This window comes from Ctenopharyngodon idella, chromosome 14 (assembly GCF_019924925.1).
Source record: "Ctenopharyngodon idella isolate HZGC_01 chromosome 14, HZGC01, whole genome shotgun sequence".
Lineage (NCBI taxonomy): Eukaryota > Metazoa > Chordata > Actinopteri > Cypriniformes > Xenocyprididae > Ctenopharyngodon > Ctenopharyngodon idella.
Window position 1 is genome coordinate 8,530,460 of NC_067233.1, and position 20,907 is coordinate 8,551,366.

The 20,907-nt window shown below is 37.8% G+C and overlaps 1 protein-coding gene across 2 annotated transcripts; it reads left to right on the forward strand.

Moving 5' to 3' along the window:
• The first annotated feature begins 40 nt into the window (after positions 1-40).
• On the forward strand, positions 41-20,836 carry ocrl (OCRL inositol polyphosphate-5-phosphatase). Of its 2 annotated transcripts, XM_051918308.1 has the most exons (24): positions 41-675; positions 1,232-1,311; positions 5,078-5,169; positions 5,473-5,511; positions 5,915-6,028; positions 6,439-6,588; positions 6,712-6,952; positions 7,031-7,189; positions 7,276-7,377; positions 7,635-7,749; positions 7,902-8,018; positions 8,263-8,444; positions 8,573-8,684; positions 9,957-10,066; positions 10,180-10,315; positions 10,391-10,501; positions 10,960-11,125; positions 11,714-11,949; positions 12,517-12,540; positions 14,819-14,935; positions 15,023-15,107; positions 15,958-16,085; positions 16,980-17,091; positions 18,457-20,836. In XM_051918308.1, the coding sequence occupies exons 1-24, from the start codon at positions 634-636 to the stop codon at positions 18,579-18,581; spliced, it is 2,895 nt and encodes a 964-aa protein (XP_051774268.1). In that variant the 5' UTR covers positions 41-633; the 3' UTR covers positions 18,582-20,836. The 2 variants fall into 2 exon arrangements, with proteins under 2 accessions (XP_051774268.1, XP_051774269.1); XM_051918309.1 differs by lacking the exon at positions 12,517-12,540 and having other exon boundaries at positions 42-675.
• The last annotated feature ends 71 nt before the right edge of the window (positions 20,837-20,907 follow it).

Here is a 20,907-nt window from a genome sequence, read left to right on the forward strand (position 1 = left end):
TTAAAATGACGTAGGCTCTGCAATGACAAATATTTATACAATGCAGTGAACTATACTGTATTTACAGTGAATATGCGAAAATTTTGCGTATCTTTGACGTCCTTGAGCAGCGCATAACACACCCAGTGGTGTTGCTGCGTCCTGGAGAGCGCGGCGATGATGACCTCGAAACTCATTCATGACCGGTGATGTCTTACTACATATTTTGATCATCACTTGAGATGTTATTGGTTTATTAACGCGATAATCAACCGTAACCGTAACCACACTCTGTTTTAGCCCGAATTGTATACACGCGTAACGTTATTCGATTGGTGTTGTTTTCTCCGGAGCTTGTGCCGGAGTTCAATGACTCCTCACCGGCTCACAAGCTGAATCGCACTCTTATTTCTCGTCTACGTCTCTTCATTTTGAAGGAGCGAGTGAACATTGATTTAACAGTGTTTGTGTAAACCCGTTTTTACAAGGTAAATTCTTCCCCTAGCGAGCGGTCTGTGTCGCGATTACCCCGGAAGGCCAGCGCTGCACGAGCGGTGAGGGGTGGAGCCTGACATGAGAAAACACTCGCGCTGAGTTTAGCCTGTTAGCTAGCCGCTTGACGGCTTTAATACAACACACTTAACTACATTCACGATGGAGCGTTCATTCGGGATTCCAGATAGCCAATGTTTGGCCGTATCCTTTATTTGGGAGCTCAGTTGTTCATTCTCACTTTGTTAAGAGCAATAGTAGTCTCTTTAGAAGTAATTTAGCCATGTATTGTTAGCCTAGCTTTAATGGTAAAAATAACATTTATTTTCGTTTAGTCAGTGTAATAAAGAGGCTTAACAGAATACAAATGCAAAGTCAATTTTGTTGCTTTTTTTTCTCTCTGCTGTCAGACAGAAGTGTCTCGTAGTAAGCGTGTTGTTTATCCAAACATACTGTGTCGCTGCTCTTACATTCTTTTGAATAACTTGAACAGCATTCTGTGAATGTCATGTCATTTGATATGATGTCTGTAAGGTATGACATGTCGCAGCCAAAGGCTATAAAGAGATTTTTACGCGTTTTGAAGTATGTTCGGGATTTCCCCTATTGTTTTATTACTTAATTAATGAAGTTGTATAAAGTCCAACAAGTTCTTTGATTTTGTGAGGGAGGGAGAGAGAGCCATGAGGCGTCACGCTTTTCCACCCTTTTTCTCTGCCTCTTGCTATTCAATTGAACCCTTGACAGTGATTTTTTTCAGACTGTTAGAGGACACGAGCTCAGAAGCGGACAGAAAGAACCAAGACTCCTGTCCCTGTTAGAGTGTTCTGGACAGTTCAAGTGAGTAGACTTAGACCTCAGTTTTCCATTCCACTTTATTAAAAGGGCTTTGCTGTTATACTAAACTTGGCTTTTATGTGTAAAACTGGATTAGTTGCAAAAGAAAACGTTAAAGCCTCAGAAAGTTGAACAGCTGTTCAATCTCTGTTGGACTGAACTGCTTGTTCTGTCAGGTGGTTCATTGCTGCTGCCAGTCTGTGTTATTACTGATGATTGTGTGGTCGTTTTTAGCCTTTTTGACATTAGCAACCAAACCCACCAACGCAGGAAGTCTAATTGTTAGTTATCTATCAGCATCTCTATCTTGAGAATGCAGCTGGCTGTTAACAGGCTGTTATTTGTTTTTTAACAAGACATGGCAAAATTCATGATTATGGACCATTTTTACTTGCCGTGACGAAGCATTCCCACAGTTATTATGTTATGTAAGTTTTTTTGTTTTCATTTTCAAAAAAATGTAATGTAATGCACTATATTTTGTGATATTACCTTGGCATTAAATAACAAAAATAAATAAAAAAAACAGAAAAGTGAAAATGATCCATTATATTTGGACTGCGGGTTACTATAGATGTGAGAAGATTCTGTGAAAGATTGTTCAGTCAGATGGTGTTTAGTCAATGTGGCTTTCGTTGTGTGTGTTAGAGCAGCGGTGGTGGATGCCAACATGCTGCCCATTATGCTGCATTCCACCTCGGTGTCCTAGAGCCTAATAAGCCTCACATGAGCACACAGACTGCATTAAAAGTGTACACACTCAGCTTTACTCAAAACTCCGGAACTGACTGGGTAAAAAAGGTCACAAATGCTATTTGTTGAATCCCTTTGTAATGAAAAGAATCTCCTTACAATAACATGCAACACTATTGATAGTTTGATAGATAATTGATAGATAATTTTGGCTTTTATTCACATATAAACATTGATCAACGCACATGCATAGAGCACATCAAATATGGTCAATGGCAGCTCAATCGTACTTTTGTAACACGCAAGAACATTCCTCATTGGTTCTCGCTTGTCAAGCAAGCACATTTGAGCTCCCATTTACCATATTTAATGAGCTCTATGTCTGTGCATTGATCAATGTTTATGTGAATAAATCTATTAATCTTAGAAAGTGATTGTGTCTCTTCAGAAGAATTAAATGCTCTATTAATATGGCTTTATTTTACGATCTCTATATGAACATTTTGAAGAGTTTTGGTGGAATGGACTTTCAGTGGAGGGACCGAAATCAAAAATATCTTAATTTATGTTTTAAAGATGAAATCTTACAGTTTTAGAATGCCAAGATCGTGAGTAGATGATGACAGATACAGTACCCTCCACAAATATTGGCACCCTTAGTAAATATGAGCAAAGGTGGCTGTGAAAATAAATCTGCATTGTTTATCCTTTTGATCTTTCGATAAAAAAAATTCACAAAATTCTAACCTTTCATTAAAGTAAAACAATTGAAAATGGGGGGAAAAGCACGTTGGCCACAGTTATTGGCACCCAATTGTTGCAACGTCCTTTTCCCAAGATAACAGCTCTGAGTCTTCTTCTATAATGCCTGATGAGTTTGGAGAACACCTGACAAGATATAAGAGACCATTCCTCTCCAGGTCCTTCAGAATTAACTTCTTATTTATTGCCCTGATGGTGGAAATGGTGATTTTTTTTTTTTTTTTTTTTTTTAAATGTTAGTTTTTGTCTTATAGCCATTTTCTATTTTGTGAAGCTCAGCAATCTTTTGCTGCACATCAGAGCTATATTCTTTGGTTTTTCTCATTGTGATGAACGATTAAAGGAATTTGGCCTTTGTGTTTGTTTACACATTTGTACTTCTGTGGAACAGGAAGTCATGGCTGGACAATCCTGCTCCTAGTCACCCTGGCGTGCTAAAAAATGTAAATATGAATGAGAATATACTTCAGAGATATTTTACTGATAAGAATTTCTAGGGGTGCCAATAATTGTGGCCAACATGTATTGGAGAAAAACATTTATTTCATAATGTGAGTTTCCCCCACTTTCAAATGTTTTACTTCGATGAAAGATTAGAATTTTGTGAATTTTGAAATGAAAGATCAAAAGGATAAACAATACAGATTTATTTTCACTGCCGCCTTTGCTCATATTTACTAAGGGTGCCAATATTTGTGGAGGGCACTGTATAACAAGCTAATAAAAGTATATTGTTTCAAAAGTATGTGTTTCATTTAGCCTGATTGGATTTTTGAGCTACGTTGTCAATTGATGTGTCAACGAGTGCCATGGTTTAACCTCAGAAAGGAAGGAGATATTTTTGGCATGAGCAGAGTATAACCATCATCACTACATTGGGCTATTATTTGTATTGATTGAATGTGGGATTGCTTAGTAAGTCTAGGCCAAATTTCCCTTGTTCATGAGTGCTGTGTTTCCTGGCAACAGCATCCATTACAGCAATTATCGTCTTCTGAGACTGAGAGAGAGGGGGCTCACTGGCAGCACAGAGGGGTTCTAGTCTTGCCTCCATGTGTTTGCATGGCACACTCAGGCAGGGAAATCTGAAGGTTTTTCCAATAATCCACTGTAATTGAATTTCCCATGGAGTGAAATGGGAGGTAAGACCATGTTGAGAGGAACCTGATGCCCTGGAGTTGGCACTGTTATTGTCAGAGAGTGAAATATGGTCTGCAATTAGCCCTCCAATATGCATTTAGCCTGCTGCATTTCTGTAAGCTTCCCTCCACCCTCTGTATTCTGAAGCTATATTTTTGATGAGATTATGGTGGACCATTGTTGGAAATGAGTTTAAAAGTTTGGGGTCAGTACGATTTTTTTCATGTTTCTCTCTGTTGTTCACCAAGGCTGCATTTGTTTGAGCACAAAACAGCAATATTGTGTAATATTATTATAATTTATAATAACTGTTTATATATACTGAATAACTGTTTTCTATTGTTGTATATTTTGAAATGTAATTCCTGTAATGGCAAAGCTGAATTTTCAGCACCATTACTCCAGTCTTTAGTGTCACATGATCCTTCAGAAATCATTCTAATATGCTGATTTGCTGCTCAAGAAACATTTCATTTCTTTATTATTATCAATGTTGACAACATTGTCAGTGTTCATGTTCTTGTGGAAGCTGTAATAGTTTATTTCAGAAGTTCACAGAAACAGCATTTATTTGAAGTGGAAATCTTTTGTAACATTATAAATGTTTTTACTGTCACTTTTGATCAGTTTAATGCATCCTTTAAAAAAAAATATTTCTTTAAAAAAAGAAATCTTACTGACCACAAACATTTGAACAGTAGTATATCATTCTCAGTGTGCTGTATGCTAAACGTATAAGTGTTAATCGGTTATCTTTTTGGTTAATCTCTACAGAATTTCTGTTTAAAGTAAAAACCTAAAACTTCTAGAGAAGGCTTATATTATGTGAGTCGTTCTGAGCTTGTTTTCTCTGCATGTAATATGTCTATGTTATTTTGTTGTTTTGATTGGTGTTTTTATTTATTTTTTTTATTTTTTATTTTTTTGTTAAATTGTACAGCACAATGGTCAGCGACTGCTGTTCTATTGTGTTATATAAATAAACTATGCAAGTAAGTGAACAGAAATGGTGTTATAACCCTGTTTTTGAGTTTGTTTCTTTCAAAAACGAAATATATGAACCGACTACAATGTTAAATATCCTGGAACAATAAGTGGAATTCCTAAAGGAAATCTTATGAGATGTGTTATGTGCTCTTGTATGACTTTTCATGAATGAGTCTCTTGTTGTTAGGTTGGATATTTTGGCAAACCCTGAAGCAATTGTGTTAAGCCCAGTGCCCCAGCTGTCCATCCCCATCAATAACCATTTTCAGATAGTTCGAGGTAAGTTTGTAATGACTATTTATAGTTTACAGAAGGGCTTTGTAACAGTGTAAATACATTTGCTCTCTTCTCACTAAATTTTTTTTTTTCTCCCTGTGCAAACTCACCTTTGGTCTCTGTCAGTGAGGCTTAGAAAATTAGCACTGTGTTTGCATAATAAAATCTCTCTCCCATGATCAAATATTTGAAAAACATTTGTCACCATAGACAGCAGGCTATGTTTTATATTTCCTGGTACAGTCCCCTGAAAACCTGTAAGATGTGCTGTACCTCTCTCTGATTTTCTTTAATTTTTCCTTTTAGAGGCTGAAGAAGCACTTCTCATTGACCTCTCGATTAACAGTAAGTTTTTTGTTTTTTTTTAATTAAGTTTATGTAGTGTGTTGGAATGATTACATCAGCATAGGATACAATTTTAGTGCATAATTTTTCAAATAATTGTTATATAATTTTTGGTTGAATCATATCTATCTAGCCATAAGCAGCTTATTGTAGCAACATTCAGGATAAGCAGCTTATTGCTACTTTTATCCATTTAATTTTCTTTTTATAAATTGTATGAAATTGCAGTAGATTACATGCACTGTTTTTTTTATACAATTTGTATACTCAGGGAGGTTTCTTAATGCATACTGCCTTAATTAATACATAAATAATGATTCATTTAAGAAAAATGTTTTTGATAAAGAATAAAATGTATAGCTGTGATGTTTGGATGTGAGAATGTGACACTGTTCCTCAACAGCGACGATACGGATTCTTCTTCGAGGCGAGCGAATGCCAGAGCTTCTGCTGGAGCTGCAGGATGACGTACACACTCAGGCTTTCTTACAGCATGTGACGAAGGCCCAACAGCAAGGTGATATACCTCATTTCCCCTGCACAGAATGCATCCAAGCCACATCAAACATCAAGCCACATATCTTATTTATTAACTACTCTAATCATTTATTTACCAGGGTAACCAACACCCAGTTTTATAGGTTTGTCAGTAATGAATGCTTCCTGGAAGAATTTGACCTCAGTGTCAGGCAGAAAGTTTAACAGATTTAATTCTTTGGTGTTGGTTTATTTTAGTTTGCATTGTTACAGCCACAATCGTGTCAAACGTTAGACCACCTGCTGCATGATTTCTGTAATTTGTTGGAACCTTTTTCAGCTTGTATCAAACTACCACTACTAAAGATGTTTTGAAAGCCATTCTCAATTTTATTTAAAGCCCTAATTCATAAATACATGAAACATCACTGTTAAATGGTCTACCTTTAGCTGAGAAGAGGAGTTCACTGCCCAGGAAGATGGAGCCTGTTGTACCTATTCCAGTCAAAGACTGCATTCCTGTTCCACCTCAAAGAGGAACCTCCAAATCCACCTCAAACAACATCAAGAACAGTACTTTAGCAAAGCCCTCAAATACAGGTATGGAATAAAAATGCCAGAACGTAATGATTTCCACATTGGGTTACATGGCCAGATACACCAAAGCCCATGAACGTTCTGTCACTTAAAATCCTTCTGCTTTGTTCCTCTCTGTGTTTATAGACCCCGTCTTCTCATTTGAAACAGATTTTGGTTTTGAAACAAATTTTAACCATTGTATGAAAGTGGAAGAGAAGAAGAACCAACAAAACCGTATAGTTGCACAACGAGAGCCGCCTCCTCCACCAGTGCCCCCTCTTCCCCCTCGGAAAGGCACGTACACGCCATCGACTAACCACCCGGCAGGACTGGCTGCTAAAGAAAGGCCACCATCCGCACTGAACGCCACACCTGTCAGAAATGAGTGAGTGCTACTGGTTTTAAATGCAGAAACCTGTACATTTTCAGTTTTGTTGAAGACAGTGTTGTTTTTTCATGGCAGATTTCAGTCTGTAGACCGCTCTGTTTCCTGGTCTGACAGCCCGTCAAAGTACACCATGAGACAGGCCATGATGAGCACCCACTCGGGGTCAAGGGAAGGCCTGCTTAAGTATCGCCTCAGCAAGAAAGAGAAAGAATATGTGGACATTAAGAACTTCCGGTGAGTGTCACATGCCTGGAAACGTAATGTAAGTGATTTTGTTTTGGCTAATTCCAAGTGTTTGAATGAGTCACTGTATTTTACAGGTTCTTCATAGGCACTTGGAATGTGAACGGTCAGTCCCCTGACAGCAGTCTTGAACCCTGGCTGTGCAGTGACCCAGACCCTCCAGATGTCTACGCACTAGGGTGAGTGGCTGAACAAGAGCCCCTCGCTCTAAAATAATGAATCTGAAACATTGTTAGATCAAGAAATGCAAGTGTAGCATGCAAATGGGGAAATGTTTGGGAAACCTGTTTGAAAACAGCCATTATATTTGCAGTTTTGTGACTAACATTAATATATTTCACCCTTAGTAGATCATTGTACATTATACATTGTCCAATAATAGGTTTGATTGATTAAGATCATAGTGCTTTGTCTAATTTATTAAGTTATTTGTCAGATTTCAGGAGCTGGACCTGAGCACAGAGGCATTTCTCTATATGGACTCCTCTAAAGAACAGTTATGGGTTAATGCAGTAGAGAGAAGCCTCCACCATAAAGCCAAATACATATGTGTGAGTGAACGACAGCTGATTTTTGCTATTCAACATTTAAAATGCAAAGAACAGTCTTTTCATTTCTGTGGCACCCTGAAAGTAGCATTTGTGCAGCTCGCTTTCATTTTGTGTGGACTTTTCGTGAAGCTGTGTATGGTGTCTGTCTTCAGGTCCGTATCATTCGCCTAGTGGGAATGATGTTGGTGGTGTTTGTCAACAAGGTGCACATAGATCACATTAGAGAGGTGGCTTCTGAGTCTGTGGGAACTGGTCTCATGAATAAAATGGTATGTTTGCATTTGTTGCAGTAGGAAGTGGTTTGTCAAAACAGGAAGTCATTTTAGCCTATCTTTTGGCATAAAATGGATAACTTTTGTTGTATTTGTATTAGATATGGTGTAATCTTAGAGTGATATTATACACATGACAGAAATAACCACAAATATCAAATTGAATATTTTCCTTTTATCAGTAAATCAGTGTTGGTAAACTGATAAGATTAACCCTACTTTTATTCCTCCATTACTATAGGGGAATAAAGGAGGAGTGGCTGTGCGTTTTGTGTTTCACAATACCAGCTTCTGCTTCGTAAACTCTCATTTGGCGGCTCATGTGGAAGACTTTGAGCGGCGGAACCAGGACTACAAAGACATCTGTGCCCGCATGAGTTTCCACCTGATGGAATACCCCCCTCTCAGTATAGTCAAACATGAGTGAGTGTCACTGACGTCCAGTCATCCAGTGTGGCCATTTTTTTTAAACTGATATTCCATGATTAGATAACTATATTTTTAAGCTAATATTGTACCTATATTTAAATGCTTATGATTTCTCCTCTAAGTGTGGTGATTTGGCTTGGAGATCTTAACTACAGACTATGTCTGAATGATACCGGGGAGGTAAAAAAACTTATTGCTGGGAATGAATTACGGAAGCTTCAGGAGTATGATCAGGTGAGACCTGGGGATGATGCCTCCTTTTTATAATATTTAATCTTTTATTTATATATATATATATATATACTCACCAGCCACTTTATTAGGTACACTCATTCAACTGCTTGTTAACTTAAATATCTAATCAGCCAATCACATGGCAGCAACTCAATGCATTTATGCATGTAGACATAGTCAAGATATTCTGCTGAAGTTCAAACTGAGCATCACAATGGGAAAGAAAGGTGATTTAAATGACTTTGAATGTGGCATGGTTGTTGGTGCCAGACAGGCTAGTCAAAATATTTCAGAAACTGCTGATCTACTGGGATTGTCATGCACAACCATCTCGAGGGTTTACAGAGAATGGCCCGAAAAAGAGAGAATATCCAGCTAACTGCAGTTCTGTGTGCAAAAATGCCTTATTGATGCCAGAGAAGAATGGCCAGGCTGATTTGATCTGATAGAAAGGCAACAGTAGCTCAAATAACAACTCGTTACAACCAAGGTATGCAGAGGTTTTTCTTGGCACACTTTGGGCCCCTTAGTACCATTTGAGTATCTTTTAAACACCACAGCCTACCTGAGTATTGTTGCTGACCATGTCCCTTTATGACCACAGTGTACCATCTTCTGATGGATACTTCAAGCAGGATAACATGCCATGTCACAAAGTTCAGAACTGGTATCTTGAACATGAAAGCTGACAAATCTGCAGCAACTGCATGATGCTATTATGTTAATATAGACCAAAATTTCTGAGGAATGCACCTTGTTAAATCAATGCCCCGAAGAATTAAGGCAGTTCTGAAGGAAAAAGATCCAACCCAGTACTAGCAAGGTGTACCTAATGAAGTGGCAGACAATGATAAATAATATTATTAGCATAACAATTTGAGTGGAAAGTTCTGAATAGATAAAGCATTTTATATATGTAATTTATATACATATTTAAATGATAAATATGTAATGTTTATATGCATATAAATTACATGTATAAAATTCTGAAATTCAGGTTCATTTTTAAATCCAGAACTTTTCAATCACATTATGTTATTTATATTATTTAATATGTTTAATTAAAATACACAAAAGTATTTTCATTGGTGTTCTCTTTTACTTATGCACCCCACTGTATTTTTACCCCAGCTGGTTTTATGTTATTCTTTGTTGCTTCCTCTTTTCTTTTTCCTGTGTGTATATGGCAGTTCTTTAAGTGCTAGCCAAATATAGACTTCCATTTTTGCTCTGAAAGCACACTTAATTGCATCTTCTGTTTCACATTGCCAGCTGAACATTCAGAGAAACACTAAACGTGCCTTCACTGATTTCATGGAAGGAGAGATTAATTTCATCCCAACTTACAAATATGATGCTAAATCAGATCGATGGGACTCAAGGTAAAGTTTTTGGGCATTAGGACCTCTTCCTTTATACATGATCACTTGAAGATTACTCAAAAATGAAGTTGACACATCATGATTTGGTTTTGTCCTCTGGGGTGCGTTAATAGTGGGAAGTGTCGAGTCCCTGCCTGGTGCGACCGTATCCTCTGGAGGGGGAGCAACGTAAAGCAACTTCACTACCGCAGTCACATGGAGCTAAAGACCAGTGACCACAAACCCGTCAGCTCTCTCTTCAGTATAGGGGTGAGGTTAACTCCTTTCATCATGCTCCAATAAAGGAGTTGAGAACATCACATTGATTTTATGTGTGTGCTGCAGGTGAAGATGGTGATTGAGCAGCGCTACAAGAAGGTGTTTGAAGAGATTGTGCGGGACATGGACAGGATGGAAAATGACTTTTTGCCCTCTTTGTCCCTAACCCGTCGGGAGGTGAGTAATGACAGACAGGTCAGTGTATCCTCTGACAAACTCACTCTGCATCGATCCTCTCGCCTGCCTCCGTTCTTTCTGAGATCCCACAGTATATCAGTGGAGTGTCGATAATGTTTGGACAATCTTAGCACTTCTCTGGACTGTCAGTGGATTATGGGCTAATCACATGTGCCATAATTGCTTTTAGACTGAATGTAATGGGGCAGTGTCTTTTAAAATAGAAAAGACTATAAAAATAAACTGATCAGCATCACCTGGAGCATCAGTCCAAACTGAGGGTAGTTAAATACCCATACCATGCAAAAGTTGGGGTCTAAATATTATAAATTTTTTGAAAGGATGCATTTTGATGCATGCAAATTGATCAAAAGTGACTGTAAAAACATTTGTGTTTACAGCCTCATGCACTACCATTCAAACACATTTTCATGTTATTCCTGTTCTTTATTCCATAGTTCACCTTTGATAATGTGAAGTTCCGTCAGCTGCAGCGTGAGAGTTTTCTTATCACTAATGATGGACAGGTTGCTTGCACCTTTGCCTTCATCCCCAAACTCAATGACTCTCAATACTGTAAAACCTGGCTACGTGCTGAGCCCAACGAAGGCGTACTAGACCCTAGTGAGTATCTCATAATGGCATTTTAGCCCTGTATTTTTGTCATTAAAAAGAATTACACATTTTTTAATGTTTGATAGTGTTTTGCTTTACTTCCTGATTAGCAAGATATAATTAGACTCTATAGTTGGGCAGTATGTAATTTCATGACAGGTTTTTTTTTTTTTTTTTTTGAAAATATAACCCATTTTGATGATAAATATAGCTAATTTGTATCCACATTGTTCATTCCAAAAGACCACAGAATTTTACTGGGCCAAAATAGTTTTGGAGGGAAGAAATTACACTTCTCCAATAACACGCTTCGACTGTGTCAGTGTATTTTAAAACTTTAATTTTGGTTTTGGACAAAAAATAAATTCAGTGCATCACTAATTTAAACAATTTGAATTGATAATTTTGCCAAATGATGAAAATATAAGAGAAGAAATGAAAGGCCATTTTCTATGAAGAAGGTAAAATGTTATGTCAACTGCTCATATCAGGTTGAGAAGACACAAATAGGTGTCATCTGAATTTGTCGATTTATGTGCAGACTGTGCCTATCTTCCAGACTGTCTCAAATATTTGTCTTTTGTTTTTTTTAAACAGATGAGACAATGGAGATCTTCCTGGAGGTGTATGTCAGTAAAGATTCGGTAACACTGCTAAACTCTGGTGAGGATAAAATCGAGGACATCCTGGTGCTTCATCTGGACCGGGGGAAAGACTACTTCATCACTGTCTCTGGAAACTATCTGCCCAGCTGTTTTGGCACATCTCTGGAGACTCTGTGCCGTATGAAGAAGCCCATCCGTGAGATCCCCGTCACCAAACTCATCGATCTGGTGAGGCACAGGCCACAGCTACAATTGGTTAGATGGATTATTATCACAGGATACACGGCTAAGTAAAGATAAACAAAAGTCGTCTTTCCACATTCTTGGCAGTGGAAGGTAATAACAGACTGTGGCAAGTCATTTTTCCCCCAGATTTTACGTAAGGGAATACTTTCAGGTTTGACACGATTCTGCGTTGAGGCTACAATGAGGAAGTCATGTACAAAGAGAATGTTTTGATAAGATACAGCTTGTTCAGTAACACTCGGTCATCATGCAAACTGTCTATGTTGTTCATCACTGTTCCATTCTCCACTTTATTCTTAAAATATAATTAGTTTTTAATTTAGAGAGTAGTCAATCATATTTAGTAATTTTCTGTTTCCATCTCTCTGTTGTTCACCGATCCCCATTGGAAAGTGAAAGCTGCTTATTTGTAATGTTGCAATACCGTCTCTTGTCTTCTCACTGATTACGCAATGTTTCTCTATTGTCTCATCTCTCCTCCCTCTTTTACTCCTTTCTGCTCTGACTACTCCTTTCCGACCAATCATTCTGGGTCTGCATGATTCTCAGGGAGAGGATAGCTGCATGGAAAAGGTAAAGTCCCTCTTCATGCACAGAAAAAGACTGCAAATCATGCAATAGGACAGCTGCTATTATCGGGCCTACATGTATGATTGAGGATGACTTTGTCCTGTTTTTAAATGTTTGTCCTAGTGTTTCAGTTTCTGAAAGTGCTTGCCTGTTCACCCAGGTCAGCTTGCTGCAGTCACTCTGCTGGTTCAGGCTAATGAAAACCACTGAGGCTTGAATCTCTCAGCTTGTATCCTGCCCCTCCCATCCTTTCCCCACCCAGCTCACTGTGATATTAGATTAGTAGAGAGAGGAAGCAGCTCACAGCATGGTGAAACCAGCCTCACAAATCAGTGTTTGTAATTTGGAGTCAACTGTTCTTCAGAGTTGTTTTTGACTCTGATTTTGCCTCTGTGGCTCAGCATGAGTTGCATTCCTACTAATTGCATGAGTCCCCCTTATATTGTTTAACGGTCTTGGGGTTGTCACTGTTCTCCATGTAACATGTTTCTGTGTGTGTATGAGAGAGAGGAATGTTATTTGTGGCCCTTTTTCAAAGATCATGTGGCTGAATTTATGCCTGTTATACAGTATTCTTTAAAGTGCCCCTATAATGATTTTAAAGGTTACAAATTTTGTTTTGGAAGCCTCATACAATAGGTTTACATGCATCCAAGCACAAAAAAGCACTAATTTTCTCATAATATACATTGCAGCATCACCTGTTTTCTCAGCGTCTGAAACGGTTTGATAAATGATTTGGGCTCTCTAAACCTATCCTTTCCGAGACCCTACTGTGCTCTGATTGGTCAGATGGCCCAGTCTTTTGTGATTGGTCTACCACTTCCAGCACATGTTAGAAACTAAATGCTCATTAATATATCTGAATTTCCGCTCCAGAGGCTTCCTCAGCGCTTGATAAACAGTGATGCAAACAGTAACGATGGCTTTGGTTTTAGGCCCTGTTCCACCCCTAAGCCAGGGGTGCCCAGTCCTGTTCCTGAAGATCTATCTTCCTGCAAAGTTCAGCTCCAACCCTGCTCAAACATAACTGAAGCAGCTCATTAAGATTTTCAGAAGCACTTGATAATTACAGACAGGTATGTTAGGATCTGAACTCTGCTGGTAGGTACATCTCCAGGAACAGGATTGGCCACCCCTGCCACCCTTTGTTATCTTCCTCCAAATCCACACTTTCGTGACATAATGCCACATTGACTGTCGAGTAGAAGCTGCAGAGCTCACAGTCTTGCGGGCTCAGCAAAAGTTTGCATCGAGGGTGCATTTTGTCCACAAAGGGGGAGCTAGCGAGCACTCTTCTGAAACCTAAAATGACAAAGGGACCAAAAAATGAGATGCAGGGGAATGGAACCATGTTTTTTAAAAGTTGAACTTTTTTTAACATTACATGGCTTTCTAAACGTGCGAGATGCGAGTTCAACAGTCAAAGGTATCTGTCTGTTGAAAACAATAGAAAAGCATGCATTCTGTATGAAATTTTTGGTTATGGTTTTGACATAACCAAGATCTTCTCCACATTAAGTTTCTCTATTTCTGCAATGTTTTGAATGAGCGATTTTAATGCACACTTTTTGCAGTGAAATGTAGATTTTTTTTTTTTTTTTTTTTTTTCATTTGATGAATATTCTAAATTTTAATTTAACAGCCCTAGCAGCCAATGAAGACCATAGGCTGGCATTATGCTAATTCAGGAAGTAAGACTGGAATTACTGACTACTTGTTTCAGGCAGTTCAGAATCGGTTCTTTCTTTTGGGAAACAATAACTCCACTTCCACGTGCTTTGATCTTTGAAACTTTGCAGACTTTTTACATTCACAAACAGCTATATTATGCATTTCATGAAATTATAGTGTCTTAAAATTTGTTAGTTTTATTACAAATGATGTTACTACTTTGCTGTGAGAATTTTAAGAAATGTTTTTGTTGTAGTTCTTTTGATGAAAAATCATAATATATCATTTAAATATATAATTATAACTGTTTATACAGATGAGAAAGTCAAGACCTTTTCGGCAGACCAAAGTCATCATTTTAGGGGCATACAGATCTTTGTGTTTAAAACTGCTTTTCATGCTGTGTTAATTGTTAGATAAATGTTTATCAGAAATATATAATAGTTTACAACACACAAAAAAAAAAAAAAGCATAGGATCTATTGCATTAAAAAATGTAATGGGACACCAAAGTGTACTTTTTGTAAAGTGCTACAAGATATTTTATGGCTCTCAAATTTAATACCGGATTAAATATAGCTTTTAAGACAATTCTCAATTTTATCAGGAGAAATCCCGGATGTATTCCTTGTTGGACAGTTCTGGAACAGAGGATAAACCTCTGAAGATTCCCAAAGAGGTCTGGTTGCTTGTTAATCACCTCTACACCAAGGCCTGCCAGCAGGTAAACAAAATAAAACATGAATGTACCAATGATTGACCATAACATCTCAAATTACTAATTAAATTATTTTCTTTTTCTTTATTACAGGAGGACCTTTTCCAGACCCCTGGCCTGCAAGACGAGCTACAAAGTATTATTGACTGCTTGGACACCAGCATTCCTGAATCCATCCGTATCCTTTCCCACCAAAATTAGAAATATGTTTATATATAGAAAGGGCAAGAGATTTTCCCAGCAGATAGATTACTGTCTGATAGTCTGGACTAGGGGTTTTCAAAGTGTGGGGCATGCCTCCCCAATAGTTAATCTTTTTCTGTATAGTTTATCTGTATGTTAACATATCAGTGCAGGACTACTTAAACACGATATAACAGCAACGAAACATGGATGAATGAGAAGAAAGAGCAGGACTTGCTTGATGATGAGTTATTAAAAGCGCAATACAGTTCATTGTTTGTTCATGTTAGTTCACAGTGCATTAACTAATTTTAACAAATACAACTTTTGATTTTAATAATGTATGAGTAAAGGTTGAAATTAACTAAAATTAATAAATGCTATAGAAATAGCAGTTAACTAAAGTAGTTAACTAATGTTAACTAATGAAACCTTATTGTAAAGTGTTAGCAAAAAAATGGGGATGTCATCATGTATGTTGTGTTAGAAGGGAGGCCTACTGTCTTTGACTTTGAAAATCCCTGGTCTGGACAAACCTCTCAGAGTTCCTTAGCATAGAAATGCTAATGCCTGTCACTTCAGTGAATGTGACCGAGTGGCTCCCTTTAAAAATGCTCTGACTGGCTGGGCTCTCCCACACAATTCTTCCCTATGCTACTGAGTGACTGAGAATGTTCCCTCTGTCCTACTGTAATGGTGTGAGACATCCCTAGAGACGCCATGTTCTTTTTTCTTTTCTTTTTTTCTCCCTGTCTTTTACTTTTTCTCACTGCCGTATTTTCTCTTCCTTTGGCTAAAATGTGCATTCTCACTGTTCACTATGGTTCTCCTTGACTGCTGGTTAGCTGGCTGTAATCACTCAGTTGCTGAAGCACTATTGATCTTCTTGGAGGCTCTTCCTGAACCTGTGCTGTGTTATGAACTCTATCAGCGCTGTCTTGATTGTTCTCATGACAGCCGCCTCTGCAAACAGGTACATATTATATTGGTCGTGTCATGACAGTGTATTTTATATGCTGTTTGTAGTAGGGCTTGGTATCTATACATATTCTTGATTCAGTTCGTATTCACAAGAGTTCGATCTGATTCTGTGTTCAATGTGATTTGATTCCAATTCATTTGGGTATATTTCAGTTACAGTGTCCATTTTACTTATATGAAAGGATTTGTCTCTCAGCTATTGCTGTAAATTAGACAGAACCTTATAACTTAGTACATACAAAAACATTATTTCTAAAAATTAACAACAGGGTCTAAACTGTGCAGTTCAATTGCATTTATTTATAATAATCAACAAAAGATGCGAAAATCAAAAAGTAAACTTTAAATTGAGTATGTTATTATATAAAACTGTTAATATAATAATGATGTGAATTTATTATAATGTTATAAACTCATGAGGATATAAATTCCCATGAAAAAAAACTCTGAATGGGTCTATATATACACTACCATTCACAAGTTTGGAGTCAGTAAAAAAAATTACATTTTAAAATATATATTAAAATAGAAAACAGTTATTTTAGATTTGTAATAATATTTTACAGTGTGGTTTTTACTGTATTTTTTCAATCAAATAAATGCAGGCTTATTGAGCAACAGAGACTTTTTTTTTTTTTTTTTTTTTTCAAAAACATTAAAAACACTTTTAAACAGTAGTGTAAGGCAGTGTGTATATACATGTAGTAACCATCTAACCTTATTTATACATAATACACATGATCTTGCTCTTATGAAAAGCATCCAAAATATAGTGGATTCCTAAAGTCTGAGACCACATTGAAAAATTTAATATTCAAAATATATTTTAAACCTAGAAATAAACAAAGTTTAAGAATTAATTGTTTGTTTTCCTCTAAAAAAACAGCTAATATCTCAGCTCCCACGAGCCCATCGCAATGTGTTCCGCTACCTGATGGCCTTCTTGAGGGAATTACTCAAACACTCTATTGACAACAACCTGAATGCCAATCTCCTAGGTGAGTCTGACTTACGGTCCTTTCACACGGGAATGTGATGCAATGGGAGACATACAGAAAGTGGCAAAATGCTTTCAAAATGCCTCTTCCACAAGCATGGCTCTTTGTGTTTTAACTTTTTGTGAGCAGCAGCAGCAGCAGCAGTGTCAACCAATTATTGAACAAATTTATTAACAACTAATCATAGAACATTTCACTGAGCTCATATTGGAATATTGAAAACATGATGGAGAAGATCGTTTTAAAGGATTAGTTCACTTTCAAATAAAATTTTCCTGATAATTTACTCACCCCCATGTCATCCAAGATGTCCATGTCCTTCTTTCGTCAGTCGAAAAGAAATTAAGGTTTTTGATGAAAACATTCCAGGATTATTCTCCTTATAGCAGACTTCAATGGCCTCCAAACGGTGGAAGGTCAAAATTACAGTTTCAGTGCAGCTTCAAACAGCTTTAAACGATACCAGACGAGGAATAAGGGTCTTATCTAGCGAAACATCGTAAATGTAAATGTATATGCTTTATATAAACAAATGATCGCCTTCCAAGTGGTTCCGCCAAAACCGCACTTTTGTATTCTTCAAAAAGCTTACGCTGTATGTCCTACGCCTTCCCTATTCAGCTTACGGAATGAACCATTTTTTCCGTAAGTAGAATAGGGAAGGCGTAGGACATACAGCGCAAGCTTTTTGAAGAATACGAAAGTGCGTCTGGTATCGTTTAAAGGCCTTTGAAGCTGCACTGAAACTGTAATTTTGACCTTCAACCGTTAGGAGGCCATTGAAGTCCACTATAAGGAGAATAATCCTGGAATGTTTTCATCAAAAACCTTAATTTCTTTTCGACTGAAGAAAGAAGGACATGGACATCTTGGATGACATGGGGGTGAGTAAATTACCAGGAAAATTTTATTTGAAAGTGAACTAATCCTTTAAATGTAGTGGAATTCCCAGAGTTTTAAGACCAATCAAAAAATCTCATACAGAGATATAAATTTAAAAACAAAAAAAATTGAGAGCGTGAGTACACAAGTTGGTTTGCCAGGTAAAAAGCTAACTGTGTCAGACATGAAAACTATGCTAGTTCCCATGAAATAATAAATAAAGGAATAACACACACACAACATTTCCAATATGTTTTATTTGTGATTTTTAGAAAATGCAAATGTTACCTTGTCGATTGTAAATATAGCAACGTTCGCCCTGAGACTGCGTCGTGAGCACCGCCACTGCTCAAAACGCTTTCACTATGAAAGCGACAGCCATGTGGCAATTCCACAATTTGCCATGTCCCGTGTGAAACAGCCTTTCTATTGGCAGCAAATTGCAAACATTCAGGTTGAATCTTTCTTGTACCTCTTGTCTAGCTACTCTCTTCGCAAGCCTCCTCATTCGACCGCCTCCAAACCTTGCTGGCAAACAGACGCTACATGATCGTCAGAAAGCCAATGACTTCATAATGGGGTTCCTGATGGGAGGCGATGAAGACTGAGGAAGAGGACTGCAGAATGAGGTGTCAAGCCAAAAAGACACTTGAGGTGTGTTTGTGGCTGGTCTTCTGGGAGATATATGGGCCACCATACACTAAAATGGCTAACTGCCTCCGTGATGAAAGTTTGGCACTGTTGGATAGTTCTGTTTTGCACAGACATTGCCCATTGGTTACGTTACGCTACGCTGTTCTTCTGTTCCTGCTTCAGAGGAATAGGTGTCAGTTTATATCTGCTCCCTGGCTCTGGGAGTATTAATAACTACACTTTAACCCTTACAAACCTCATCTTTTTGACTGTAGCATCCATAATCCTATGTGTAACCCCACTTTCTCTTATTTTGACCTGTGGATCAGAGTGCTGTAATGCCAAATTCGATATTCCCAACCATATTTGCCTGAATGTGAGTGAAAGTGACTCGTGAGCACTCATAAGAATGACTTTGTTACACTAAAAGAAAGCCATGTGATGGAGATTGCATTGACTGCTGCTGCCAGTTTAAACGCTCCCTCGGAGCCCAGAGCACATTTTTCCCTCCTGTCTCACGCTTCCTTTTCTCCTTCGAAAATGACCTTCACAAAGAAGTGTTCCTACAAGGTGGCTTAGACAATCGACTACCTTTCAGAGCGGAGGAGAAGTCTGGACTATGATCTTTACTCACCGTTCTATCTGAATCATGATGAATCAGCTGACATTGTCCGTTGTGGTGTGCACATGTTATTTATGTTTTCCAGTCTCAGCTTTGGGCATTTGGATGTCCTCCACAAATGAATCTGTTATGCTTTAGAAACACAGACTCCTCCTCAGTCTGTTGTGATTGCACGCTCACACCCATAATCCTTATTCATCTTCAGTAATGGCAATGAGCGTCGGATGTGATATCTATATTTGATCTGGACTCTGGGGCTGATACTTTTATTCTTTCAAGGTCTTATTCTTTTACAGATCTGCTCTGGATGCTGTTGTTCTACAGAGACATTAACATTTTAACTGATGTGCTCACTGGGTCTTTTATTGTTCTGTCATGTCCTGTAATGAAAATTCAAACGTGGTCTTTCTATTTATATGTATGCTGTGTGTTATACTAACCCAGACTGGGATAACTTTGTGTACGTTTACAGTCTTTGTGTCCTTGTTACATTTACACTTTATATTTCCATGTAGTGACAAACTGGCATATGTTTGTCTCTCTTGAACTCGTAGTACATATTGGGATTCTGATGAACGTATTTGTGAGTGCCGGCTGAAATTCTGCTGGATTTTAATCCTTTTGCGCCAGTCAGTCTGGTTTTGTTGAACAGTATGTGAAGAGGAAGTCTCTTCTGTTATATCAGCATTAATCATCACACCAATGCTAAAATATTATTGTAACACAAACCACCAAAGCTGCTTCTCCATGTAATGTGTGTGACATTTTGCCCCTGTGCATTAGTAATATTTCCTCAGAATCTCAAAGGAAATGTTTTTTGTGAGTCTTGCAACTCGGAAAAAGAGTTGTAATCAGTTTCTGACCAACTCTGTGTCCTGCCTTCCTTTGCTTTTAGACATAAATGTGCAAAAATAGTTTCTTTAGGGGCACAACAGCTTGTCACTGGTATAGTGCCTTTAAAGGGGCAAATTTGTATCTTATCTACCCCTAAAAGGTGCATATTAGTACCTTAGAATAGTAATATGTGTCTTTAAGGTACTGCTGTGAACCTTTTAGGGGTAAATAAGGTACAAAAATGTCCTTTTGGCGCTGCCCCAGTAACAAGCTGGTACAATTTTTGCACTTTCTGAGTGTTGAAAACTCTAAGTAGTGATGTTCTGTGAATGATATTGGCTGTGGCTCAGTGTCCTCCAATGATCCACTCTCAAATCTCAGTCTAAATCACTTCACGTCCTCTGTCATGTTTAAAATCTCCTGTCTGTGTCTGAGCTTTCGGTTGATTTTTTTCTCATTTCTGCTTTGGAAAGGGAGCTCGGCTGAAATCACTTGTTTTTCAATGCCAATAGATGATGTTTTTGGGAGGACCTCATTGCAGGAGACTGAATCAGAGGAACAGGAATTCAGATGGCCATTATACAGATTTCTGGTGTTCTGTGATCACCACCCCATCTGTTTACTGTTTATTGTTGTGTCCTGTCTTTCTTTCCATTCGGTTTTTGTAATGATCCTGGTACTTTGCAGCTGGGTACTTGCACATACTTAGTTTTATTTGTGGGGATGGGCCGGGACATCTAATTTATTCAATAAAATAAAGACATTATGAACGTATTATTGGGATTTTTGGCTTTTTCTTATAGCAGTGCTTGCTACTGTCTTTTACTTATCACTGTTGTTTAAAT